The following is a 26,769-nucleotide window of genomic DNA, read 5'->3' on the forward strand; positions in this document are numbered from 1 at the left end:
TTTAAAAGTTTAAAGAGTGCTGCTTAAACTAAACATAGTGGGTTTCTTAGTTGTGATCTTGAAACTGTTGGGTTTTTAAAAAAATGTATTTTAATACTCTACTAATGGCATTAGAAGGTTAAGTACAAGGTTCGTTCAAGATGGCAGTTTACAAAACTTTAAGTTTGTGATTTTCTGTTGCTTATACTGGCTTTCTCTGTGTGGATGGCTATTTTGAGAGCTGTGATTGCCCAGAGATTCCCCAGCTTTAGGAGTTGCCAGAACATTTGGGATGGCTTAGAAATCCTCCCTTTCTTCTTCATCAGTCTGGTAAGCACAGATCAGGGTTTAAGATATCCCCTTCCCTGTGGCCTTTCTTGATGTACCCAGTGTCTCCAGATAGAATTGACTGCCCTTTCCTTGTGCCCCCAGTGGACTTCTCTCCTGGCACCTGTCATAGTTTGTCGCATTAACATTAAAAAACATCCTATTTCCCTCTAGAAGTGGATCTTTGATTCCTGGTGTGGTGTGTGGAGCAATATGGGCACCGAGGGAGTGATAGTTCTGTCCCTGCTAAGACCCATTCTAATGTTCTCTACTGCTGTTTCTGCAGAAATTGTGGATGGGAATGTGAAAATGACCTTGGGCATGATCTGGACCATCATCCTTCGCTTTGCTATCCAGGACATCTCTGTGGAAGGTGGGTTTCTGCATTGATCCATTCCTTCCCCAGGTTTGCACCTCTCCTCTGCCTAGAGAATTCCCTTCCTTACTGGGGCAATAGACATGGATCATGGGCCAAGTCCTGGGCTTCTTACCCATTTGTGGGCTTTTGCCCTCTCTCCTCGTCTGTGCAAAGAAGTGGGAACTATTTGGGGTGCTGGTTCCTTTAGGCATGTTGGCCTCAGAGAAACACCCTACTTGGGAAAGCTGAGCCTGCTGTGGGGAAGTGTATTGGAAATCTTATCTGGCTCTTGGGTTGTTAATCCTGAACGGTGGGGAAATATCCTCTGGGAGGGAGTGCCCTGAGGGGGAGCTGCCCCCAGGTCTTCCATTTTGCTCCCATAGCACCCTCTAGTGGCCACTTTGCAGATCTTCAAGGGCCACCATGTTCTGGGACAGTGATCTCTAAGCTTTTGATTCCACATTCCAGCAGTTTTTGAGGTTTATGTCTGATATGTATGTATTTTGTAATATTTGTATATTGCTATTCATATGATAAAACATACATACCAAGGAAGAGTTTTAAAAGAGGAGATGGAGATATTTTTTAAATGCTTTATTCCTTTTAATGGCACTTAAATTTTAAGCATTTTTATTCAAAGAGGTTTCTTAATGAAAACAATGTAGATTAAATTGCTTTGTTACAGAAATCATAGCTTGCATTTTGTGATATAGTATTGTGAAAGTCTAAGTTTAGTTTATGGTAGTTGGTATTTAGGGCTGGAATGGAAGAAGTGCATAGAAGTCACTTAGGGTATGATTCTTGTTAGTGATAGTAGATGTAAATCTATTTTTCATATAGCCGTCTTGATTTGTTTGGGTGGATTTCTTGTCATATCTGATTAAATCGTCAGTGTTTTAATCTTGTCACATAATTGACAAAGAGCTTAAACTAAGTGAAAGGATTAGCTTTGCCAAATTTTTAACTGCTTCTGATCGTAATCTTTGTAAGAACCCTTGAACATTATTTTATTTTTTTCACTGCACTTCTTTATTCAATAGCCATTCTAGACTCAAACTGCTCATTTTTCTCTTTTCCACTGTGCACAATTTCGGAAATACATTTCAGTCAGATGAGCACATCTGTGCAGTGTGCAACAAGGATAAACAGTTTAACAGGATGACATCATTTTAAAGTCCACTTTGTGATGTCATCTGTGAACCCATTTCACTGGCTGCCACTACCTGCAATTCACAGATCTGAACACAGAGGGGTAGTGTGGTTTGCAGCCTTATGTGCTAGGAGCTTCCTGGGCCCCCTGGATGGCAACAGAGGGCACCAATGTTGATTCATGCACTTAATATAAGGAAACCTGGTTTTTCAGATGAAAACAAAATGTGGGTAGGAATTCTAAAGCTTTTTTCTCACTCACACCGACAGCCTGCATAATCCCTTCTGGAGACTCCTGCATATTAAGATTTCCCAGACCAATCAAACCTTCCTTCTCAGGGTGGCCACCTGACAGAAGTTGCTGACTTACTTGTATCACTACCATTTCTTTGAATAAAAGGAAGCAGGGGGAGGTAATTTTGAAATATGAATGGCTCTTATCTCAGCTAGCTGAAAGGCTTCTTAGCTTGCTTTTCTGTCTCTCAAATGACTTCTCAAACTTTGTCAAGGAAATAGACTTGTGGCCAGTCCTTCCCTCCTTGGTAGCCACAGGGTTGGAATCTAGGAGTCATGGGGGCTTCTGTGAGTTGGAGCCCCTCCTTCCACTGAGTCAGCCCCCTGAAATTTTTTAATTTGATTACTGACTTTAAGATAGACACTTTTTTTTTTTTTTTTTTTTTGTTTTTGCGTTTTTTGGCCGGGGGCTGGGTTTGAACCCCCCACCTCTGGCATATGGGCCCAGCGCCCTCCTCCTTTGAGCCACAGGTGCCACCCAGCCCCCTGAAATTTTTGTCTGTCCCTTTCCCCACAGAGACTTCAGCCAAGGAAGGGCTCCTCTTATGGTGTCAGAGAAAGACAGCCCCTTATAAAAACGTCAACATCCAGAACTTCCACATAAGGTGAGTGGCGGGATTTGAGGGCTCTTGCAGAATCTGAGCTGCCTCCCTAGGAGCTTCCAGGGCCCCCTGGGGGCCTAGCACAGAGTTGGGGCCCTTGGGGGAGCAGGTAGCTTTTCTTGGGAAGGGGAGGTTGCTGTCCCTTTGAACCACCTATCCCCCTACCCTAACCAACACACACACACACACACACACACACTCACTCTCTCTCTCTCTCTCTCTCTCTCTCACGTTCTTCATGGTGTATTGGACATGGCTACTGCCTGACGCTTGTGCTACTGGGAAGGTCTCCAAGGGGAATATCTAGAAAGTCCCAGCCGAGGGACTCTGGAACCACAGTCTTTGGTGATGGGAGGGTTGGTATGGCAGCTTTATCTCAGCTTGCCAGTGCCTCCCCCACAAGTCTTTACGTAGTCCCTGGGATTGTGGTCAGGAAAAATACCTTCCCATCCTGTCGAGCTAGAGGAGACCCCTGCATGGCGCTTTCCCCTTATCCGTGTTTGGCTGCCTGTCTGTCCAGCCTCACTTACCAGCTTACCCCCTTCTCCCTCCCTGGGCAGCTGGAAGGACGGCCTCGGCTTCTGCGCCCTGATCCACCGCCACCGGCCTGAACTGATTGACTACGGGAAGCTGCGGAAGGTATGTGTGCTGTGCTGGCCTGCCCTGCCGCTGGCCCTGAGAGGTGCTGGCTTCTTAGACCAACCAGACAGAGCCCCATCTGGTGAGCAGAAAAACACCTTCCCTGTCAGGGCCACTTTGTTAGCTACGTGTACAGCATTTGTGTACTTGGGCATGTACACAACCCTACCAGGAAAATGCCACAGCTGTGGTAGAAGTTTCGTTGGGGTGACAGAATAATAAGTGCTATTTCTTCTTTCTGTTTTTCTGGGGTTTGTAAGGTGGAGATGTTACTTTTATATTTTAAAATATTGCATATTCTAAGAGACTTTTTTTTTTAATTTTTATTTTCAGCTTGCTTGTTCATCATTCTTCTTCGTTTGAAGTACTCTTTTTTTTTTTTTGTTCATTTTCTTTCTTCTTTTTTTTCAATGCTTCCTCTGGCGATGCTCTGTCCCGTTGTCTCCCCAGTAGCTGGGATTACAGACGCCCACCGCAACGTCTGGCTAGTTTTTTTTTTTTTTTTTTTATTGTTGGGGATTCATTGAGGGTACAATAAGCCAGGTTACACTGATTGCAATTGTTGGGTAAAGTCCCTCTTGCAATCATGTCTTGCCTCCATAAAGTGTGACACACACCAAGGTCCCACCCCCCTCCCTCCTTCCCTCTTTCTGTTTCCCCCCCCATAACCATAGTTGTCATTAATTGTCCTCATATCAAAATCGAGTACATAGGATTCATGCTTCTCCATTCTTGTGATGCTTTACTAAGAATAATGTCTTCCACTTCCATCCAGGTTAATACAAAGGATGTAAAGTCTCCATTTTTTTTAAGGGCTGAATAGTATTCCATGGTATACATATACCACAGCTTGTTAATCCATTCCTGGGTTGGTGGGCATTTAGGCTGTTTCCACATTTTGGCGATTGTAAATTGAGCTGCAATAAACAGTCTAGTACAAGTGTCCTTATGATAAAAGGATTTCTTTCCTTCTGGGTAGATGCCCAGTAATGGGATTGCAGGATCAAATGGGAGGTCTAGCTTGAGTGCTTTGAGGTTTCTTCATACTTCCTTCCAGAAAGGTTGTACTAGTTTGCAGTCCCACCAGCAGTGTAAAAGTGTTCCCTTCTCTCCACATCCACGCCAGCATCTGCAGTTTTGAGATTTTGTGATGTGGGCCATTCTCACTGGGGTTAGATGATATCTCAGGGTTGTTTTGATTTGCATTTCTCTAATATATAGAGATGATGAACATGTTTTCATGTGACGTCTGGCTAGTTTTGATGTTAGTAGACATGGGGTCTTACTCTGGCTCACTGCTGTTACATACAGGTCTCGAACCTCTGAGCTCAGGCAATCCACCCGCCTCGGCCTCCCACAGCGCTGGGACTGCAGGCGTGAGCCACCACGCCCGGCCTCTAAGAGACTTTTTATCCTAGCCTTGTTCCTAACTGTTATGTGGTCCTGGCAGGTGATCCCACTCATGGATTTTCTTTCTTTTATTGCTAAAGTTTGGCTGGTAGGTTTCCTGTTGATAACTGCTTGGTTTTGTTCCTGCTTTTGGCATGAGCTGCTAGTGATTTTCTTTTCTTTCTTTTTTTTTTTTTCTTTAGACAGAATCTCATTTAGTTGCCCTTGGTAGAATGCTGTGGCATCATAGCTCACAGCAACTTCAAACCCCGGGGCTTGGGCAATCCTCTTGCCTCAGCCTCCTAAGTAGCTGGGACCACAGGTGCCTGCCACAATGCCCAGCTAGTTTTTCTATTTTTAGTAGAGATAAGATCTCACTCTTGCTTAGGCTAGTCTCGAACTCCTGAGCTCAAGCAGTCCATCTGCCTCAGCTTCTCAGAGTGCTAGGACTACAAGGGTGAGCCACCACGCCCAGCGTTAGTGTTTTTCTTAAGTGTGTGTGTGTGGAGGGAGCAGATGAGGAGGTGGGAGTTACATTTGTAGCCTTGAGGTAGTTCTTAGTGTCCAAGCTGGATGAAGGACACTGGCTTAGACCTTGGAGAGGCCCACCCTGGACCACTGTGATCGTGCTCACATCTTTCCTCTCTGTCCATCCCAGCACCCAGAGACTGCATGGCAAGCCCTTCTCTTGCCCCCAGGTGGTGATCTGGGGCTCAGCAGAGAGCTGCCTGTCTGTGCTCAAATCTCTCATCAAGGGGGGAGCTTGTAGGGATGACTGCCTTGTGCTTTTCTGCTTCACTTGGACACTAGAAAGCACAGTGGATCTCTCACTCTGCAGTGGGCAGGCAGGGCTTTGTGGGCAGGAGCTGTTCTGGCAAGTCTTGGTCATAGCAAGCCCTTTGTTTTGGGAATCTGGGTGAGTAAGCTGCCAGAAAGGATGGATTATAAGGGAGGAAAGAAGCAAATTCCCATCCCCTCCAGTCACCTGAGGCTTGGGGCTGGGTCTTGGCCCTCCTCAAAGAGCCGTCTGCTGGAGCAGAGGAGCCCACGGCCTGTCTCTGTGCATAGTTGTGCCCAGGTCTGCATAGAGAGCAGGGGCCAGCCCTCTCTCAGCCAGTCCCTTGAGAGGAAGGGGGCTCCCAGCCTTGCAAGGAAAAGCAAATCAGTTTGAGAACTCCGTATACCTGCCAGAAAGCTGTGTGGCCAAATCAAGCAGGGCTGAGGGAAATATTTTTCTTTCAAAGGCATCATCACACACCTCCTTCCTGTTCAGACAATGTGCTTTGGTGACAGATATGCATGTATCTGTGTCCTTGCTTGGATATGCTGGAGTGACAGTTAATCCAGAGCTGTTACCCACCCCCATGTAAAATGGGGCCTGTGCTGACCTGTGGCCCTAGAGTCCCCTCCCCTATTCCAAACGCTCCAGAAGCATTAGCACTCAAGAGGTGAGAGTCCAGGGGACTTTTCTGATACTGGCTTAGTTCCCTCTCTACCCTCTGTCCTTCTCTGTGATCAATATCATTAGTAAGATGCAGGCCAAACCCTAGCATAGACCTGGGTTCTGTGAGCCATGAATACTTTCTGGAAATCACAGAACTTGTCAGAGCCAACTGGTGCCTACGAATTTTGGAGACAGAGCTGCTGAGCTCTGACTGGGAAGCTCCTGCTCCCTGCACCATCTGTGAGGTGGGCGTCCCTAGACCACCTGGGCCCAGCACTGGGAGCTGGTATCTGAGGCCCTGGCTGGAGGTGACCTTCACTGCATGGCGTGAAGTTTTTGTAATCATCCGAATACTGTCTGAAACTTTCCCAGGATTCTACCTTCTCTCTTATACAGGGAAACTGAGTCCTGGGCAGACAAAACCAGCTTGCTTTAGGTTAGTCTGAGGGACCAAAAATAGAGGGGGAGGGGCCCAGTACGGACCTCTTCTCACTCGGGCTTTGTTTTCCTGCATTCACCAATTTATTTATTTAAGACAGAATCTCATTCTGTCGCCCTCGGTAGAGTGCCATGGTGTCATAGCTCACAGTAACCTCAAACTCTTGGGCTCAAGTGATCCTCTTGCCTCAGCCTCCTGAGTAGCTGAGACTATGGGTACCCGCCACAACAGCTGGCTAGTTTTTTTAATTTTAGTAGAGACAGAGTCTTGCTTTTGCTTAGGCTGGTCTTGAACTGAGCTTGACCAGTCCACCTGCGTTGGTTTCCCAGAGTTGTAGGATTATAGGCATGAGCCACTGTGCCTGGCCTGCATTTACAAATTTTTTGAAAAGAAAAACTCATGGTAAAATATGCATGACACAAAATTTATCATCTTAACTATTTTTAAATATACAGTTCAGTGGCATCACATACATTCACACTATTGTGCAACCACCACCACCATCCACCTCCAGAACTCTTTTTATCTTGCAAAACTGAACCTCTGTACTCATTAAGCAATAATTCCCTCTTCTGTCCTCCCCCAGTCCCCAGCAACCACCTTTCTACTTTGTGTCTCTGTGATTTTAACGACTATAGGTGCCTCAAAAAAGTGGAATCATACAGCATTTGTCCTTTTGTGTCTGGACTATTTCAGTTAACAGAATGGCCTCAGAGTGCATCCGTGTTGCAGCTGTGACAGGATTTCCTTCTTTTCTAAGGCTGAAACTATTCCATTGTACAGATAGTCCACATTTGTTTATCCATTCATCCATGGATGGACACTGGGTTGCTTCCACTGTTAGTGCTGCTGTGAACAAGGGTATACCAATTCCTCTTTGAGACCCTGCTTTCAGTTCTTTTGGGTACATCCCAGGAGTGGGCTTGCTGGATCCTTTGATAATTCTGGGTTTGGTGTTTTTGAGGAGCCACATGCTGCTCTCCATGGCAGCTGCACCATTTTACATTCCCACCTACGTTTACAATGCACTCCAGCACACCAGATTCAATTCTCCACATCCCTGCCAGGCCCCCACTAGGTTTTCTTGAAAAGGTAGCAGAAGCCAGAATAGTCAAAAGCTGTGACTGTGTAAAGGAGCCCCCAAATGTCATGGACGGTGAAGACCAAAGGGGCTCCTAGTCCAGCTCTTGAGTTACAGGTGAGGTCAGATTTCTTACCCAGGAGTCCCACTGGCTGGTGGCAGAGCTGAATCAAAAGCTAAGGGTGACCATAGCCAGGCCAGAGCCTGCTTGAGGCATGCGTTTCCTAGTGATTCTTTTCCTGCTCCCTGCTTAGTCTGCAGACTAGTATTCTTCCCCACGCTCCCCTAACAGACTGAAGCTTGAAGGGGAAAGAGAATGTCTTAAGTCCCCAGCCAGGGAGCCCTGATAGGGAGATAGCCCTCTACACCCAGAGCTCCTCTGCCGATTAAGCCTGGGGGTGCTGGTAGAAAGTCCGCTCTGCCCCCCTAGTTTGGGTGACTACCCAGTGAGGGGTAGCCAGTGACTTGTCATGGTTCTCACTTTACTGTCCCTTCATCTCTAGGATGACCCACTTACAAATCTGAACACAGCCTTTGACGTGGCAGAGAAGTACCTGGACATCCCCAAGATGCTAGACGCTGAAGGTAAATGGCGTATTTCTTCTGTGCCTCCTGCTCTCCCCCCACCTGCCATCAGGGAGGAGGAGGGTGGGCTCCCACAGCCTGAGGCAGGTAGGGAGAAGACCTGGGCTTCTGGGGCCTCGTGTGAGGAGCTGGGGGTCAGCCATAGGTCAGGGATTCCATGGTTCCCTGAGATTTAGAGGGAGAAGTGACAGCTGGTGCTGCCAGGGGCTTTGTGGCTGTTCTCTGTGGCTGTTCTTGCACAGATCGCCTGAGGGTGTGGAGTTGGGGTGATGGGTAGCGGAACGGGGTGTTCCCCTATTGTCCGACTTCTGCCTACAGTTTGGTATGGGGGTTGCACTGGCTAAGAGGTGTACTGTCATAACCCTGGGACCTCTGGGTGGTCTGCACACTGGTGTCCAGGTGTAGTGTTTACTCTCAACACCTTCAAAGCCTTTGTAACGCCAGGACTTGGCCTCTTCAGCTGCCTTCTGAGGAGGGTACTAGACAGCTGTGGCTGGGACCTTCCTGCTGATAGAGGTTTCCAGTTTCCAACCCTTGCTCAGCAGGTCCCAACCAAAGAAAGGGGATCCCGTGGCAGGTAGAGAAGGAGGGGCCCCAAGTCAGTGTTGACTTTTCTGTTTCTTGTTGAGGACTGAGTCATCCGGACCCCGCTTACCAGGCCTCCTGGATGGGGCAGGTTGGGGCTTTGACATAAGCACATCCTACCAAAGATTGTGTCTGGGGCTGGAGGAAACTCACCTCTTCTGGCCACTGAATGCACCTTTGCAGCTCTGCACTTCTTATCATGTGGAGCTGCTCTGATGGGGCGAGCAGAGGCTTGTGGGGGAAGGGAAGTATCTGGGGAACGTAGGGACCCATGAAGCAAGGGCTGGCTGCCTCCAGGCTGGGGTCAGTCTAGGTCTCCTTATCCCTCTGCCCCACCCTTGTCCCTTGGGAGAAGCCCCCCACACCACAGCCACTTTCTCTCTGGTTCCTTCTTGGCCCCAGCTGCTCAGCTGTGCCTGCCCAGTGCTGTGGGGCAGGGAGGAACCATGGTGGGGTCCAGAACTGCTCCCCTGCCCCTTTGCCCCACTATTGGTGTTTTAAATTTCAAAATGTCATTAGGAGCATTTCTGTTTTTTTTTTTTTTTGAGACAGAGTGTCACTATGTTGCCCTGAGTAGAGTGCAGTGGTGTCACAGCTCACAGCATCCTCAAGCTCTTGGGCTTAAGCGATTATCTTGCCTCAGCCTCCCAAGTAGCTGGGACTACAGGTGTGCACTACAACACCTGGCTATCTTTTTGTTGCAGTTGTTTAGTTGGCCCGGACCCAGGCCGGGTTTGAACCCACCACTCTCGGTATATGTGGCTCGTGCCGTAATTACTGTGCTATGGGCGCCGAGCCATTAGGAACATTTTTAAACTCATGCAAAAGCAGAGAGAATAGCATGATGAACTTTCATATACCCATCATTTGGATATAATGTCAGAGATTTTGTCATGCTTACTTTTTTTTTTCTTCTTTTCTGGGTTGGAATATCTCAAAGCATATCACAGGTGTCACAAATTTCACTGCCACCTACTTTAGAATACATACCTTAAAAATATGGATATTTTCTTATATAACCACACAAAAGTTTTCACTTGTAGCAAATTGACAATTCCTTGACACATCTCCTGCCCAGTTCATAATCAGATTTCCCCAGGTGTCTAAGAAATGTCTTTGAGAGCTGGGTGTGTTTTAATCAGTATCCAAACAGGGTCCACACACGGCATTTGGTTATGTTCCTTCTGTCTTTCCCATCTGTAGCGCTTCTCTCCTCGCCCCTCTTATTCCTGCTGCTGACTTGTCGTGGAAACTGGGGCTGCTCCCCTGTAGAATGTCCCTTATTCTGGGTTTGTCTATTTGCCCCCTTGGGCCTCATTTTACCTTTCAAATTCCCCCTCAGTGGAAGTCGGTGCCAGAGGCTGGTTAGATTCAGCCTCAGCATTCTGGCTGGTGCTGTGAGGTTCTTTCCACATCATACCAGGGGGTGTATGACGTGTTCACTGAGCCAGCTGGCTTTAACTCCAGATTTTTCTTGACAGACATCGTTGGAACCGCCCGACCAGATGAGAAAGCCATCATGACTTATGTGTCTAGCTTCTACCATGCCTTCTCTGGAGCCCAGAAGGTACCGGGGGCCCCTCCCCTCCATCTCTATGCCCAGCACACCTCATGCTGGATTCCAAACCATGTCCTCCTGCCTCCCGCCCACCCTGCCTCTGCCCTGTGACAGGTATCTGGATGGTCTGGTCCCTTGGGCACAGGTTGCCCTGGTTCTGAAGCAGCGTGCTGTTCGTGCCTGGCTCCTCTCCTGCTCCTTGCTCTTTCTCTCATCTTCCTCTACTGTTACCAAGAAAATTGGGCAGGATGCAGATGATTGGCTCATGCAGGAAGGGCTTTGTGTTCGAGTCAGCCTGGGTGGCTCTGGGAGTTAGAAGGCGAGCGGGCAGCAGCCCCTTTGTGCCTCCCACTGTGGAAGCCTCGGGCTTGACAGAGCAGTGGGGCTTCCCTGGGGAGGCATCTCCTGTCTTCTCCTACCTGTTTGACGAAGGCGTCATAGCCCTTGCCTTTTTCCTGCACACATGCACAATTTAGCAAAGCTGCTCACAGCTCCTCTGGGCCTTCTTCTGTATCCTACGTGGGACCCCCAAGCGTTCATGCTGCATTCTGTTACCGGACAGCCACTGAGAGGAAACAAAACATGGAGTGGGCAGCTGGGAGACCCTTCAAGTGTCCTGGCTGGTTTTGCTCAGGGAGGCCTAAGGTTACAGTCCAGTTGTGCAGGTTTTACATGAATAAAGGGAGCCCTTTGTGCTACAGACACTAAAGATTTAGACATTTTCATATTACCAGGCTTGGCTCAGGCAGCAGGCTCACCTACCCCAGAGCCCCCTCATAGGCAGGACCCCAGAAGGAGCACAACATTGCCATGACCACAGAACCTTCACGGCTTTGGCCCTTGGGCCCCCTCTGCATGGCGTCTGAGTGACTTGTGTTGAAATGCATGACGGGAACCCCTCCCCACCCTCTGCCCCACCTCCCTGCCGCCCTCCCTCGTCCTCTGTGCTCCGCCTTAGACTGTGCTCACCTCCCACCCACCCTTTCTCCCCACTGCTGCATTTTTCTCTTTCTGCTCGTTCCCCCCGTTCTGTCTGTCCACCTGTCTTGTGTCTTCTCTCTGTCCACTGTGGCTGTTTGGGCTTGTTCTGTCCTGCTGCCGCCCACTTCTCCTCTCAACCTCTTCTCCTTCTCTGTGCAGATGTGTAGGCAGCTAAGGCCGGATGGGAAGGCCATGTGACCTAATGTTTCATGTCACAGCCACGCCTTCTCAGGTACGCAGAAGGTGAGCTCTCCTCGGCCTCGTCCGTCTCCCTGCCATCCTCTTGCCCATCTCCCGTCCTCCCTAGATGCTCCAGAAGCAGGCCCTGGAAGGAAAGGAGGGACCAGAGGAGCCCCTCCTGCTCTTGGTGGGGAAGAGACAGGATCCCTCTGAGCCTTGGCCAGGACACTTGATGCCAGAGAGCCCCAGCCCCTGAATGACCTCCCATGCCTCTGTCCTCACAAATGGGAAAGAAGCTTGTGGTCTCGGCTTCTTCCCTGGACCCCACACCAGCAGCCCTATCCCAGTTAGCACAGCTCTTGGCTATGCATTCTGACTGTTCCCTTAAGCCTCCAGGATTCCTTCCCTTCTCTCTCTTCCTTCTCCCTGCTTGAGCAAGGCCATTCTCTCAATTTTAGCCAGCAGCCAGGGAAGGGAGAAGCCTTCTCACCCCCTCTCCGGTGTCCAGGCCAGGGTCCTGTCTGATACTTCCTGACAGGCCTGCCGTGGATAGCCAGGCAGGTTGCAGACCATACGTGAGTGCCGTGTGTGCTAAAGGCATGAGGATTTGAATATTTATTACTAAAATTATACTGCAGATAGCAATAAAAATGTCTTCTAAGAAAACCAGTATGACATTTTCCCAATAGACATGCCTTGGAGATGAGGTAGAAAATTACCCAGAGATACCCTATGAGCTAGAGCAACCCTGTTCCCAGCGAGTGGGCACCTGACACCCTGCCCACCTCCTTCCAGGGTTTATCAGCACTGGCTCAGGACGGAGGAGCATCCCTTCTCTGCCGTGCCCCTGCTTCCTCGTTTTCTTTGTCCCACCCCCTCTGCCACTCTGTAGTCCTCCTCCAGCCCCCCTAAGTGCCTTCTTTTAGCTGGGACGTGACCTCCCGATCTGATAACCACAGGGTGTGCCCACGCCTGTGGCCATGGCCAGGCTGAGCTCTCTGCTATGGTCTTTCCCCCATTTCTAGCTCTCTTTCCTCCTCCTCCACTTTCCCCCCTTCTCCCTCAGGGGTTCTGTCCTGAGCTTCATGCCCATGGACACAGGCCTTCCCTGTCTCTGAAGCCCTCTCTCTCCTGGCTGATAGTGTTTGGAAGGGAGTATGTGGGCTGTGGGGCGTGTGTGTGGATGGCGTATGTGTGCAGGGGGGCAGCCTGCCTTCCTTCCCAAATCTCACACCACCTCCCCCATCCCACTTCCCTTTCACTCATCCGTTTGCAACCATTTCACGCTGTTTTGTTTGCACTTGAGGTAAAGGTCATGGGCTGGGTGTGGTGGTGGTGGTGGTGAGACTCTTGTGTCCTGGTCAGGGGTCCTACCCAGAGTTGCCCTCAATGACTTCTAGAGCAGGTGCTAAACGCTGAGCGGGGCAGGGGAGGGAGATCCCCTGCTCTCCCAAGGGGAGAGGCTAGTGAAGGAAGATTCTTCCCATCTTGGCTGTCTGTGGCTTATGCTAGCCAGGGAAATCTTCCAAAGCCTGTGCCTAGAGCTCTTCATCCTTCCCTGTCTTTCTGTGGCCACACCTGTGGTGGAGCTAGAAAGGCCCCAGTGCTGCGACCCGCGTGTGCGTGTGTTCCTACACGTATGGCGCACAGGTGCATGTGAGTGATAAGGACTGACTTCTGTTTCCTGGTGGGTTTGGGTTCTAATTGTTTCAGAGCTTTCCTCTCCCCCGCTCTTCCCCTACAGGGATTTAGAATGAGAAAAAAGCGCTAAGATTTTGTTTATGGAGTTTGTGCTTTAAAATTCATGGTTTAGGGCAGCGCCTGTGGCTCAAAGAAGTAGGGTGCCAGTCCCATATATGGAGGTGGTGGGTTCAAATCCGACCCCAGCCAAAAACTGAAAAAAAAAAAAAGATTCAGGAACTCTGACAACTGCCTGAACCCCCACAAAATTCATGGTCTACTGTATTTTATTATTATTATTGTTGTTGTTGTTGAGACAGGGTCCCACCCTATGCCCCTGAGCAGAGTGCAGTGGGCGTGGTAGCTCACCACAACCTCAGACTCGGGCTGTGGGCACCCCGCTGCCTCAGCCTCCGGAAGCCGCTGGGATTACAGGCGCTCTCCGCGGCGCCCGGCTGGGTTTTTCCATTTTTTTCACGAGTCGGGGTCTCACTGTCGCTCAGGCGAGTCTCGAACTCCTGAGCTCAAGCGATTCTCCCTCCTCAGCCTCCCACAGTGCTGGGATTACAGGCGTGAGCCACCGCGCCCGGCTGGGATCTCACTCTTGCTCAAGCTGATCTTGAACTCCTGAGCTCAAGCGATTCTCCCTCCTCAGCCTCCCACAGTGCTGGGATTACAGGTGTGAGTCAGAGAGTCTCACTTTGTCGCCCTTGGTAAAGTAACGTAGCATCACAGCTTATAGCAACCTCCAGCTCGTGGGCTTAGGTGATTCTCTTGCCTCAGCCTTCCGAGTAGCTGGGACTACAGGCGCCTGCCACAATGCCCGGCTATTTTTTTGTTGCGGTTTGGCTGGGCCAGGTTAGAACCCACCACCCTCGGTATATGGGGCCGGCGCCCTACTCACTGAGCCCAGGTGCTGTCCCATGGTCTACTGTTTTTGAGAAACAGCCCTCAAAGGCATGAACTTGATCTCTGATGTAAATTCATGATGCATCTGGGAAAACCCTAAAAATAAGCAGGCAGCAGTCCAGCCTGTGCTCTGCTGGGCTCCAGATCTGATGTAGCCCGGTGCCTGTGGGCCTCCTAGGTTTCTGGGGCAGCTGATGCTTGGGCTTATGGTTGTAGAGTTGAGCATGGTCCACAGGGAAACGCTCAGTGAGGGCTGGGAAGGGATAAGCAGCATTGCCAAGGAAGGTGGTCACAGCTGTGTGAAATGCTCTGAGGCAGGAGACAGTGTCCTGCAGGCCATCCCAGGAGCAGCAGCACTGAGGGAAGCCGGGGTGGCAGTGGAGGGTGCCACTTCCTCCCTGGTTACCCAACCCTGCTACCCACCTTGGGGAGGGCTGCGGGCTTGGCCCAAGATCCCTGCTGATAAGTAGCAGAAACCCCAGGCTTGGTGGTTGACTCAGGACGAGTCAAGAGGAAAGACTGGGCAGTGGGTAGCTCTGGGGAGAAGGAAATGGGCAGTTCTAGCTGGAGTTGGGAAATAATTTTGACTAAAAATGTCACAGATGAGATCCTCGTGGCACTGATGCGACTCTAGGTTGCGAGTGGCAAACCAGAGCATCATTTGGCCACACTTGAATGTTGGAGCTCCTCTCTAGACTTACCTGCACCAGGGAACTGGATGCTGTCAGGGCAGCAGTTTGGCTTGGGATAGCTGAGGACTCCAGGGATAATAGCCTCTAACTCTTTAGTATAAAACTAAGGGTATTGCTGTATGTTAAGTTGTATAATAGCACAGTTTAAAGTAGGTCATAAAAAAATGGGAAAATACAAACTAGGCCACAGGAAACACAAATTTCTGCAATCTCCCTTGGCAGTTGGAAATAAACATTCTGCCTATTTCTGTAGAATATTTTTTCAACTCATTGAGTATCTATGATTATGCAACATTATCTTTTTTTTTTTGGTAGAGACAGAGTCTCACTTTATTGCCCTGTGTAGAGTGCCGTGGTGTCACACAGCTCACAGCAATCTCCAACTCCTGGGCTTAGGCAATTCTCTTGCCTCAGCCTCCCAAGTAGCTGGGACTACAGGCTCCCGCCACAACGCCCGGCTATTTTTTTGTTGCAGTTTGGTCGGGGCTGGGTTTGAACCCACCACCCTCCATATGTGGGGCCGGCACTCTACCCACTGAGCCACAGGTGCCACCCCTAACATTATCTTTTAGGAAGTCTGTTGACAGCAGAAAGTTCTTTGCCTTCTAGCAGGAGATAAAGAACCACCCATCTCCTGCAGGACTAGCCTGAAGCCAGGAAGCCAGGATTCTCCCTCCCTTCTAACTCTTCAGTTTCTGAGATTCTCTCAGGGAAGGTGTTTCCTCTCCTAGAACATCTCTCCCTTGAGCTTCTGTGACAAAGCAGTCCCTTGCAATTCTTTATGTACCTGGTGGGTCTGGTGGCCTGTCCCCTACATCCCCCATAATGTGAGGGGTTCTTGTAGCCATGCAAGAAAAAAGCCAGAAAGCTAGAAAATTGGCGTGACTGGAGTAGGCCTGGATGCCACCATCAAGCTCACTTCTCTTCTACTCTGGAGGTTAGGGCCTGTGGGCTGGCCTAAGCTTGGCCTTCAGGCTGACCTCCTCTTACCCCTTGCACTGAGGTTGATGGGTGACTCAGTGACTGTGCCCCCCTTGTAGAGGGACTGCTGTGGAAGCACATCTCAGCCACCACCCTGCAGCCTTGTCTGGGGTGCAGCCTACCTGTGGGAGGAAGTCGGGCAGTGAGACCCGGGGAGGGACTAGGTTCTGAGGATTCTGAGTCTATGGTTTTAGAAGAAAAGTCAAATCTGAATTTCAGGAACTTGCTTCCCAAAGGTACCACAGGGGCTGGGCTGTTCCTTGAGGCATCTGGGTGGGGTTTATATTCAGGCCTGTGTAAAGAAAGTGTTCTTTTGTTCTACGATGCCCAGGAATTACCCACTGGTTATGAAGATTGGAGTTGTGGCTTGGTCTCTCCTTTGGGTGAGGCTGGCCTGGGAGGGGACAGGCTAAGACACAGGCTTGGGAAAGAGGTTAGATCTTTGTGAAAAGTCCCCAGGAGGCCCACCCAGATTCTCCCCCAGACATTGTCCAAAAGGAGCCTCCTTTGACCCTGGAGCTGTCAACAAGCTGTGGGGGATGGGCAAGGCTCCTTAAGTCCCACAGGACATGTCTCCTAAAATCCGGTGAATGTAGACCTCACTTGGTCCCCCAGTTTGATAAATTGACACACATCAAAATTTATGTCCATTAGGTTGATGAATCAGGACAGTGACCAGGCTAACGTGGGCTTTATCCACAGAAGATCATAGTGGTTCTTATCTGCCTGAGGAGCACATCTGTGGATGGGGTCTGCAGCCACCCCCATCCTCATGTAAATGTCAGGCCAGAGGACATGTGGCTTCTCCTCAGGGACCCTGCCCTAGCCTTCCAGGGAGGTGTCCTTGTGCTTCAGGTAGACTGGTACCCCCAGCCAGCCTTGTGGTGTATGTCAGCCTGGTTCCCATGACCCTGTTCTCTTCGGGGGCTCCACGTCTTCTGGACAAGGAAGTGATTTCTCACCCTGTTGCCTCTTGGGATTCCTGGTGGCTGCTTGCTCAGTTCTCAAGAGGATGACAGTTGGACGTCTATGTGAGAAGTAGCCTTGGCTTCTCCAGGGAAGAGCTGAGTTGGGTTCGGGATGAGAGTTTAAGACTGTGACCCCCCTGCCTCAGACCCAGGGCTCAGTGTCCATACCTCAGAGGACACTTAGATGGCCCTCTGAAGGTCCCACGTTTCTAACCGCTCTGACTCCTGGTCCTAAAGGGTAAACGCAGTGTCTCAACTGTGTGCCTGAGGGCACCTTCTGGGTGATCTCTTTCTGGCCTGGTCCCCTTCCCCTCTCTCCAGCACAGTCATCCTCACAGCACATGATTTGGTGGGTGCAGATCTTATTTGAGAACTTCTGCAAAGGGAAAACATTTATGTCTTCTTAGTCATCTCTTCGGATTCTGAGCACATGCGTTCTTAGGAAGTACTTCCTTATGCCCAGCCTCAGTTTGCCTTGCTGCAGTTGAAACCCATTTTCTCTTATTGCCAGCCATTTGTGAGGCCTTTCTACCCCTTGAAGCGGGTGTCCTTTATCATCTGCAGGCACCTTTCTCTGGGTCCCAGGATCTCATGTGTCTCCTCACAGGCATGGTCTTCTCCATTTCCAGACTGTCTTCCTTTCTACCCCATGGCTTCCCAAAGGCTTGAGTTCACTTCCCCCTGGTGTAGGGTTAGGATATGCACAGGGACGCAGCCAAACTTAAAACCACCTGAGTGAACTCAGTTGGTGGTGGGCACATAGTAGCCCCACAGCCTCAGAAGGTGGTGGTCCCTGGGGTTTCCAGGTCTTCACGTCTGGTTCCTGCTAGCCCTCTTGTCTTGGGCCCCTGCCGGTCCCACATGCTGCATGTGATGTGTGCTTGGCTAACGCAGAGTTGCCTGTGATGGACTTCCTGGGCATCCTGCCCTTGTAGGGTTGGTCCTGGAGTCTTGCCCTTGGTGTGGCAGAAGGTCCCTCGGTTTTCTCTAAGGTGCTGTAGGCTTTGGGCTGGGAGCCTTGGGACACTGTGCAGGGATCCTGAGAGGCCCAACTGCTTATGAGCAGTTTATCCCAGGACTCCCAGATTGGAACTCCCATATCTCTAAGACCCTGGCAGATTCAGCGTGAGGTCCTACCCCTTGGGATTCCAGGATGGGCATGAATTTTCCCACTTCTTTGCCCAACTGAATGTTCTGACTGTATCAGTGATTGGATTAGTTTCTTCCCAACATGCATGTTGGACTCCAAACTCAGCCCTTCTTTAGGGCCCAGTCCAACCTTCTGACCCATAGGGCCTAGCCATGGGCTGACAAAGAAGATGGTGAGAAGAGAGGAGGGCTATGACTTCAGAGCCCCAGGAGTCCATTCCAACCACGTCAAACTTCAGGGGTGGAGGGGCTTTGGCAGCACAGGTGTGTAGCAGGTACCCCTGCTGCCAGGGCTGGCCGGTCGTGACACTTCTATCTCGTTGCCAGGCGGAGACAGCAGCCAATCGCATCTGCAAGGTGTTGGCCGTCAACCAGGAAAATGAACAGCTTATGGAAGACTACGAGAAGCTGGCCAGTGATGTGGGTACCCCCAGGTTCTCCTGGCTGGGTCCTAGCAAGACCCTGCCCATCCCATCCTGAGAGTAAAAGAGCCTCCAAATTTATCCCTAGAGCAATTGTGCTGGCTGAGTATAGTCCGTGCTTCCAACACAGCTAATTGGGGGCAGCTTGAACTCTGTTCTGGCTGTCCCAGAAAGAATCATAGTGGAGACAGGGGCTAAACTCTGGGTTACAGTAAGCCTAGGACCTTCCTTCACCTCTCTGGTTCTCAGTGATTTCACTTGTTGAGTATGAGTTGAGCCAGGGGGCCTCACAGGACTTTCCAGCCCGGTGGACAGTTAGTCATGAATTTTGTTCAAACTAGAAAAGGATGTATCTGCTCCTGAGAAGTTATGGAGCCCCGTGCTGGCTTGGGCTGGCATATCAGCTGGGCCCACCCAGGGATAGGACCTGGCCTGCCTTTGGCTTTGTTTGGGCTAAGGCTCCACTTGCTTCTCACTTAAAATAATTCAGCCTTTTAAGCCACTCAGCCCAGTCTCTTGGTGGATCTGTTGTCCAGCGTAATAAGAGCCCAAGTGCCTGGTTTAAGACTGAACTCTGCCACTGCAGCCAGGGTAACTGGGCAAGTCACATGACCCAGCAGTGCTTTTATAGTATTTTTAATACTATAGTTAAAAGTATACTTTTACAGTATTTAACCCCGTAGGATTCTTGCCATTATTCAGATGAGTTCATCTGGGTGATGTGCCTGGCACCTTGTGCAGGTGTTCAGTATATTTCCTACCGTCATTTCCACACCTTCCCCATCTTCTCCATGACCATTACCTTGGCTCAAGAAAATCCCTGCTGCTGCCAGCCTGTGCTCCGGGCCAGCTCTCTGCCCCTAAAACCAGCCTCTTCCCTTTTGAGTCAGAGACCCACATTCTAGATTCCTAGGTCAGGTGTCATGGACCTCCAGGAATAGCTGTTAAAACCCTCCATGGTACAGATGAGGAAACTGGAGCCCAGCCAGTTAGGCCTAGAACTGAAACTGAGGTTTCCTGCTTCTTTGTTAAGCCATCTCTCCACCCTGTCTCTGCTGGTTCAGAGCAGGGAAAGCAGAGAGGTTGAGTGATGTGGCTGCAAGTTAACGTGTCCTGGTGGCCAGACTTCAGTAAGCCCATGGTTCTCAGTGGGAGCTCTCTGGAACCTGGCCTCATGGCCTGTGAATGCCTTAGGGTGTGTTGGGAAAGCATTGCTATCAGGAGAGACCTCTCCTTGAGTGGGACGGGGTGTGGAGGAAGGGGAGGCTAGCCACGCACACTCCCTGCTAGTGCTCTAACCCCGCCCCGTCCTGCACTAGCTGCTGGAGTGGATCCGCCGCACCATCCCTTGGCTGGAGAACCGGGTGCCCGAGAACACCATGCATGCCATGCAGCAGAAACTGGAGGACTTCCGGGACTACCGGCGTCTGCATAAGCCCCCCAAAGTGCAGGAGAAGTGCCAGCTGGAGATCAACTTCAACACGCTGCAGACCAAGCTGCGGCTCAGCAACCGGCCCGCCTTCATGCCCTCCGAGGGCAGGATGGTCTCGGTGAGCACCAGTGCCCAGCCTGAGTCCTGACCCGGCTGTCCATCATGAGCTGCTTCTAGTCATGGTTAAATCCAGCACCTTGGGGAGGGGGATGCGCTGGCTCCCACCTATATATGCTGTTCCAGAAACCATTTCTCCCTTCCAGATTACACCCAAGCTTGAGCCCACACTTAGCGATTAGGGGTGGTGGCCCCCTTTCGCTGGCCATTCTGGGTCATGTTTGCCCTTCCTGACCTCTGAGCATCCCCCCAGTCATCTTTGTAAACAAAATGCCTCTGGAGCCAGTAAACCAAACAGGGCATAATTCAGTGGCAGCAAAGTTAATTTTTACTTTTGCAGAATTGTAAGTACTTAAAAAATAAAATTATTACCTTAAACAAGTAACAGACCTTTTTTGGGCTATGATATTGCAAAGGTATTGTAATACCTTTACAAATTATTACAAAAAGCGAAGTACAGAATATACTTATACATACTTATACTATACTATACTTTTACTACCCATTATCAACTTTTAAAAAAGCATTTTGAAAAGATCCTTTTAATTTTTCCATATAAATATAATTTTTTTTTTTTTTTTTTAAGAGACAGAGTCTCACTTTATTGCCCTCGGTAGGGTGCCATGGCATCACACAACTCACAGCAACTTCCAAGTCCTGGGCTTAGGCGATTCTCTTGCCTCAGCCTCCCAAGTAACTGGGACTACAGGCGCCCGCCACAACGCCTGGCTATTTTTTTGTTGTTGTTGCAGTTTGGCCGGGGCAGGGTTTGAACCCGCCACCCTCAGTATATGGGGCCAGCACCCTACCCACTGAGCCACAGGTGCTGCCCATAAATATAATTTTAACGGAATCCTAAAGCATGTTTTATTTAATAAGCTGCTTCAAACAAAAAAGCTTAATATTATATTGTGACCAGCTTTCCATGTCATGAAGTGTTCTTCTTTTATGTCACTTTTTCTTCTTTCTTTCTTTCTTTTTCTTTCTTTCTTTCTTTCGTTCTTTCCCATCGTGTCGCTCACAGTTAAAAGGTTTTTTTTTAAAGATAAGGTCTCCCTCTGTTGCTTGGGCTAGAATGCAATAATATGATCATAGCTCACAGTAACCTTAAACTTTTGGGCTCAAGAGATCCTCCTGCCTCAGCCTTTTGAGTAGCTGGGACTACAGGTGCCTGCCCCCACTCCTGGCTGATTTTGTCATTTTTTGTAGAGATGGGTTCTTGCTCTTTCTCAAACTGGGGTTGAACTCCTGGCTTTAAGTGATCCTCCCACTTCAACCTTCCAAAATGCTAGGATTATAGGCGTGAGCCACAATGCTTAGCCTATGTGTAACTTTTTGTTATTCATTCTCCTTACCCTGTTCCCAGGACTTAGGGAAAATTTTTGTAAGCCAGGGAAGCATACAGAAGAGCATTTAACAAGTTCACTATGGCAGAGTTTTTTGTTCTTAACGTGAAGTGTGACCTGAGCGTGTAGGTGTGCGTGGCAGGAGGGGATGGGCGAACGACAAGCAGCATCGGGAGGAGGCAGAGTATACAGTGGCTTTTAGGTAGCCAGAGCTGCTGCTTGCCAAAGGGTGCTCTGTGAGAATGAGACAAAGTGCCCTTACAGGTGCACCCTGGCACAGGATGCGTGGTGGGAATGGTGGCATGCAGAGCCAGTTCCTGTCACTGCTCAGCTGAGCACCCTTGCACAAACTGGAGGAGTGGCTCTGTCTGAAGAGGTGTGGGTTTTGCACTTAGCATTTGGCCTCTTGTAATTGTGGCTGGCTCACGCAGGTCAGGGTCCCTGCAGGCTCCAGGCTATTGCTCAGAGGCCTGAGCCCAAGGACCGATCTGGGAACATGGGAAGGCTAGGGAGCGCTGGTGTCCATCTGCATCATTCATTTCTTTATGTACCTGGCTGGCTCTAGGAGCCCTGTGATTGTCAGAAGCAGCCCTGGGCAGGAAAAGCCTTAGGTTTTTTCCCCCACAGGACTCCACACTCAAAGCCCCATCACTTGATGACCCATGTGGACTCAGTCCCCAGCCTTGCCAGGACATCTTGCAGTGGGACCTGGGGTGGGACAGCCTGACTGGGGTGAATATGGGGCAGCGATTGGAGAGAGGCCCCTCCTGGGAGGTATGGGGCACTGTCAGGGGTCTCAGGCTGGGGTCTGGGTCCTGACCCTGCATCTCCCCTCCCCATAGGACATCAATAATGCCTGGGGCTGCCTGGAGCAGGCGGAGAAGGGCTATGAGGAATGGCTGCTGAATGAGATCCGGAGGTTGGAGCGGCTTGACCACCTGGCAGAGAAATTCCGGCAAAAGGCCTCCATCCATGAGGCCTGGACAGACGGTGAGGCCAACCCAGCCTCTTGCCTCCCCAAGGGTCTGGCTTTTCTACGTCACTGGCTGCAACTCTTCTTTTGCTTTTTGTTGTGGTTTTTTTGTTTGTTTTTTTTCATATTATCTTTTACCAGTTCTGTAGCCTTAGGCAAGTTCATTAGCCTTTTGGTTGACTCAGTTACCTCATCTGTAAATTGGGGATAATAATAGTACCTACTTCACAGGTTTGCCAGAATTAAATCAATCAGTACATATTAAGTACTGAGAAGAGTTCCTGGCATGGTGCGATGCTGTGTGTTAATTTTTCATTGTTCTTGTTACAGAAATTGATTCTTCCTACCCTGAATCAATTAGGTTGGGTTTGAATTGTGACTCTGCACTTAGAAGCAGTATAAGCTTGGGCTGATGACCAGCCTGCAGGCCTCAAGTCTCCTCTGTAGAGTGCAGGCGATGATGTGCCCTCCTGTGTTGCCTTCCTAGGGCTGCTGTAACAAACTACAGTAATCTCCCCGTTATCTGGCACCCAGGGGGACTGGTAGATTCTGGATAAATGTAGTTTCTAGTTACTTGAGTTACTGTTAAAAATAGGCCTAACTGGGTGGCGCCTATGGCTTAGTGGGTAGGGCTCTGGACCCATATACCAAGGGTAGCAGGTTCAAACCCAGCTCTGGCCAAACTGCAACAAAAAAATAGCTGGGCATTGTGGTGGGTGCCTGTAGTCCCAGCTACTTGGGAGGCTGAGGCAAGAGAATCGCCTAAGCCCAGGAGTTGGAGGTTGCTGTGAGCTGTGACACCACGGCACTCTACCAACGACAATAAAGTAAGACTGTCTCTTTAAAAAAAAAAAAAAATAGTTCTAACTAATTCTGAACCCCATACTATCCCATATCATACCACACCATAAACTGTACTGACTTAGTATTGAAATACAGTAATTAAAAGCAAATTAAGGCTGATTTTTGTGGCTCAGGCCTGTAATCCCAGCACTCTGGGAGGCCAAGGTGGAAGGATCACTTGAGCTCACTTGTACAGGAGTTCAAGACCAGCCTGAGCGGGAGTGAGACTCCATCTCTACTAAAAATTGTAAAATGATCTGGGCATCATGGCAGGCACCTGTGGTCCCAGCTACTCAGGAGGCTGAGGCAGAAGGATCACTCAAGCCCAGGAGTTTGAGGTTGCTTTGAGCTACACTGATGCCACAGCACTCTAGCTTAGTGAGATTCTGTCTCAGAAAATATGAAAGGCAAATTAAGACCAAGATAGTGACCGGTTGTGGTAGCTCATTCCTGTAATCCTAGCACTGTGGGAGTCTGAGACAGGGCATCTCCTAAGCTCAGGAGTTCAAGACCGGACTGAGCAAGAATAACATCTGTCTCTACTAAAAAATTGAAAGACTAGCCAAGTACTGTGGCAGGTGCCTGTGGTCCCAGCTACTTGGGAAGCTGAGGCAAGAAAGTTTGCTTGAGCCCAAGAGTTTGAGGTTGCTGTGAGCTAGGATGACACCACTGCACTCTAGCCTTCACTTACTGTAACACAGCTCTACTATGTTACACCAATGTGTATACAATGTATACAGCAACATGTATATAGAAATAGTCTCACAACATTAGGCGATCTCACATCACTAAGCAGACATAATTCATGTAATGGGGTATAGGATAGGGGACCACAGGTCCCAGTGGACCATGTCACAGTACGTGTATGCAGTGTAGTAACACACTCCATTATTTAACTCCCTGTCAGTAGAGACACAATAGCACAGCAGCACAGTATATGCAGAGTATGACCAGTTAGTCAAACAGACCTGTACCGTACAACCAAAATGTCCCACACAAAGCACAGGACAGTATAGTGGCTGCAGTAGAAAGAAAATTCATACCCAATTGTGACTAGTCCCGAAAGCAGAAGCAGCACCAAATGTGGACGTTTCAGGGCGCTGAGAACACACAGGAGCCAGGCTCACTGACTGCACGTGCATGGCGCTGGGGCTGAACTCGGATTTTGTTTCGGTTGGGTCACAGCCAGGCTGCTTGAGTTCCAGATAGCAGGGAGTTTACTAAAGTACAAATCTGGTGGCTTAAAACAACAGAAATTTATTCTTTCACTGTTCAGGAGGCCAGATGGCCTTAGTCGAGGTGTCAGCAGGGTGGTTTCCTTCTGGAGGCCCGCGGGAGAGGCCGTTCCACCCTGCCTCCTGGCCTCGGTGGCTGTGGGCATTCCCAGGTGCCCCTGGGCTGGGGTGGCTGCATCACCCCAGTTTCTGCCTCTGACCTCGCATGGCTTCTTCTCTTGGTGTCTCTGTGACTGAATTTCCCTTTCCTTTCTCACTTTAGGGCCCAGTCTAATACAGTATTACCTCGTTTCTACTAATTATGTCTGCAAAGACCCTATTGCCAAATACCATTACATTCTGAGGTTCTGGGTTGACATGAGTTTTGGGGAGCACTATTCAACCTAATACAACCTCCTCGTGGAGTTGACATGAGGCATAGGTATCTTAGGTACATGGCACTGCCTGGCTGTCCCACACTCAAGGTGGGAGTAGTCCTTGATGTTCCCCTTGATGTCCCCTCCACTGTCCAACTTGTCCTTACAGGGAACCAGTGCCCTCACCTTAGCTCGTGTATGTCCCTGTTACCGTGATCTTGAGGCACCTGAGGCTATGTCTGGTGTCTGCTTATTGGCAGCCACATTTACCTCTGAAGAGAGGCAGTTGTACCATCTGGCCCAGGACTGGAGGTGGGCAAGCTGCCCATTACCTCGCATCCTGCTAGCCATTTCAGCTGTCACCACTAGGGCAGACCTGTTGGCCACTAGAGCTTGGGACTCCCCCATTCAGCCCTGTTTTGTGCTCAAACCTTAGCTTGGACTTGAGTATGGGCAGGCCATACCCTACGGCCATTTGAGAGTGGCTTGGCTCAATGAGGGGACTAGAGTGCTTGCCTCAGCTAAGGGGGTTTGGGTCAGTTCCCTGTTAGGAGACCCCGTGCTGGGCATGGGGACAGAGGTGGAAGTACTGATCCAGGCCTCGATGCAGCAGCGCGGAGGGGAGATGGTGCAGATGGTCCCCATTCACAACGTGCATCTATCACGTGTCTTCTGTCTGTTGGGCCAAGGAGCAGCTCACAGGCACAGTGCAGGGCAAGGATTGGCCTCAGGAGCTCCTGTCTCCCAGCAAGAGGTGCAAAGCGCTGGGGTGGCAGCACAATCTTTGGGGACAGCAGTTTGGCCATATGTATTCCCACCTCGTGATTTCATTACTCTCTAACCTGGGAGCTCCTTTTCTTGAGACTGTCACAGGGGAAATCGCATATCTGGAGATGTCTGTGGTGGGACATCTATGACAGTGCAAGCCCAGGGGCCCTGCAGTAGGGATGTCAGTGGTGGTACAGCCACTCGATGGGATGTCTGCACAGCTGTCAAAGGGGAGCATAGAAGGAGAAGGCCATGGAGCTGAAGTAGAAATTCCAATAATGTGCTGCTGAATATTGTGAAAGCAGGCCGTGTTTTAACAGAATGTCCATAGAAGGAAAGATCAGATAGGGGTACATAAGAAGATTTGCCTATCATTTTTTTTCTCTTGAACTTGTTACATTTTCATTCTGATTTAAGAAAAAAGAGGATAGGAGAGGACAGAAATGCCATGTGGGGACAGAACCTGGGCCTTACTCTCCCAGATGGGCAGAGCGTCCCAGGGTGGCCAGGCCAGCCACCATCCCGATTTCCTTGCTTCATGGGGCAGGCAGTGACCTGTGTCTAGTGACAGCTCTGGGAGGTTGATTTTTGTCTCTGCTTTCCTCCTGTGGGAACAGAAATCCAAGAGATATGGCCTCTTCCTGTTATTAATGGTCAGTGACTCTACCCTGATGCTCCTGATGGGTCAGGGGCAGGGAGTGCTGGACGGGCTGACCAGGGGCAGGGTGTGCTGGACAGGCTGCCAGGAGCCAGTGACAAGACAGGGTGCCCCTGAGGTACTTGGCTTGTTTCTACCAGGTGCTACGAGTCGCTGTGGCTCCTGCTGTGTATGAAGTTAGGGTGATGTCCTGTGTGTGTCCTGCACGTTCCCACATAGCCTTCATACATGCCCTATGCTGCACTCTGCATCCCCAGTGCAGATCGCTTTGCAGTGGACACCTCCTTGGGAGTGTCCCCAGATTGGAGCTCCTGGGGCCCTGTTGTGGAGGGACATCAAGGAAGAAGATGTCCCCACCCCTGCTCCTGCTCATGGTGTGTCCCTCTCTCTCAACCCAGGCAAAGAGGCCATGCTACGGCAGAAGGATTATGAGACAGCCACACTCTCGGAGATCAAGGCCCTGCTTAAGAAGCACGAGGCCTTCGAGAGCGACCTGGCCGCCCACCAGGACCGCGTGGAGCAGATCGCTGCCATTGCACAGGAGCTCAAGTAGGCGGCCCAAGCACCCGTCTCCGTGGCCCCCAGTGGGGCTAGGGCTTGGTGCTGTCAGCCACTATGGGAGATGGGAGGTAGCTGTAGAAAGTGAGAAG

The 26,769-nt window shown here is 50.0% G+C and overlaps 1 protein-coding gene across 4 annotated transcripts in view; it reads left to right on the forward strand.

The window, feature by feature from the left end:
* Positions 1 to 26,769, forward strand: part of ACTN1 (actinin alpha 1) — a 117,550-nt gene that overhangs the window by 80,836 nt on the left and 9,945 nt on the right. For all 4 annotated transcript variants that reach the window (XM_053602189.1, XM_053602190.1, XM_053602191.1 and 1 more), the window contains 9 exons: positions 593 to 679; positions 2,625 to 2,712; positions 3,270 to 3,348; positions 8,205 to 8,286; positions 10,353 to 10,438; positions 18,297 to 18,389; positions 19,711 to 19,941; positions 22,129 to 22,276; positions 26,518 to 26,668. In XM_053602189.1, coding sequence (XP_053458164.1) covers positions 593 to 679; positions 2,625 to 2,712; positions 3,270 to 3,348; positions 8,205 to 8,286; positions 10,353 to 10,438; positions 18,297 to 18,389; positions 19,711 to 19,941; positions 22,129 to 22,276; positions 26,518 to 26,668 — 1,045 coding nt within the window. The remainder of the gene's footprint in view (positions 1 to 592; positions 680 to 2,624; positions 2,713 to 3,269; positions 3,349 to 8,204; positions 8,287 to 10,352; positions 10,439 to 18,296; positions 18,390 to 19,710; positions 19,942 to 22,128; positions 22,277 to 26,517; positions 26,669 to 26,769) is intronic.

Source organism: Nycticebus coucang, chromosome 9 (genome assembly GCF_027406575.1).
Source record: "Nycticebus coucang isolate mNycCou1 chromosome 9, mNycCou1.pri, whole genome shotgun sequence".
Classification (NCBI taxonomy): domain Eukaryota; kingdom Metazoa; phylum Chordata; class Mammalia; order Primates; family Lorisidae; genus Nycticebus; species Nycticebus coucang.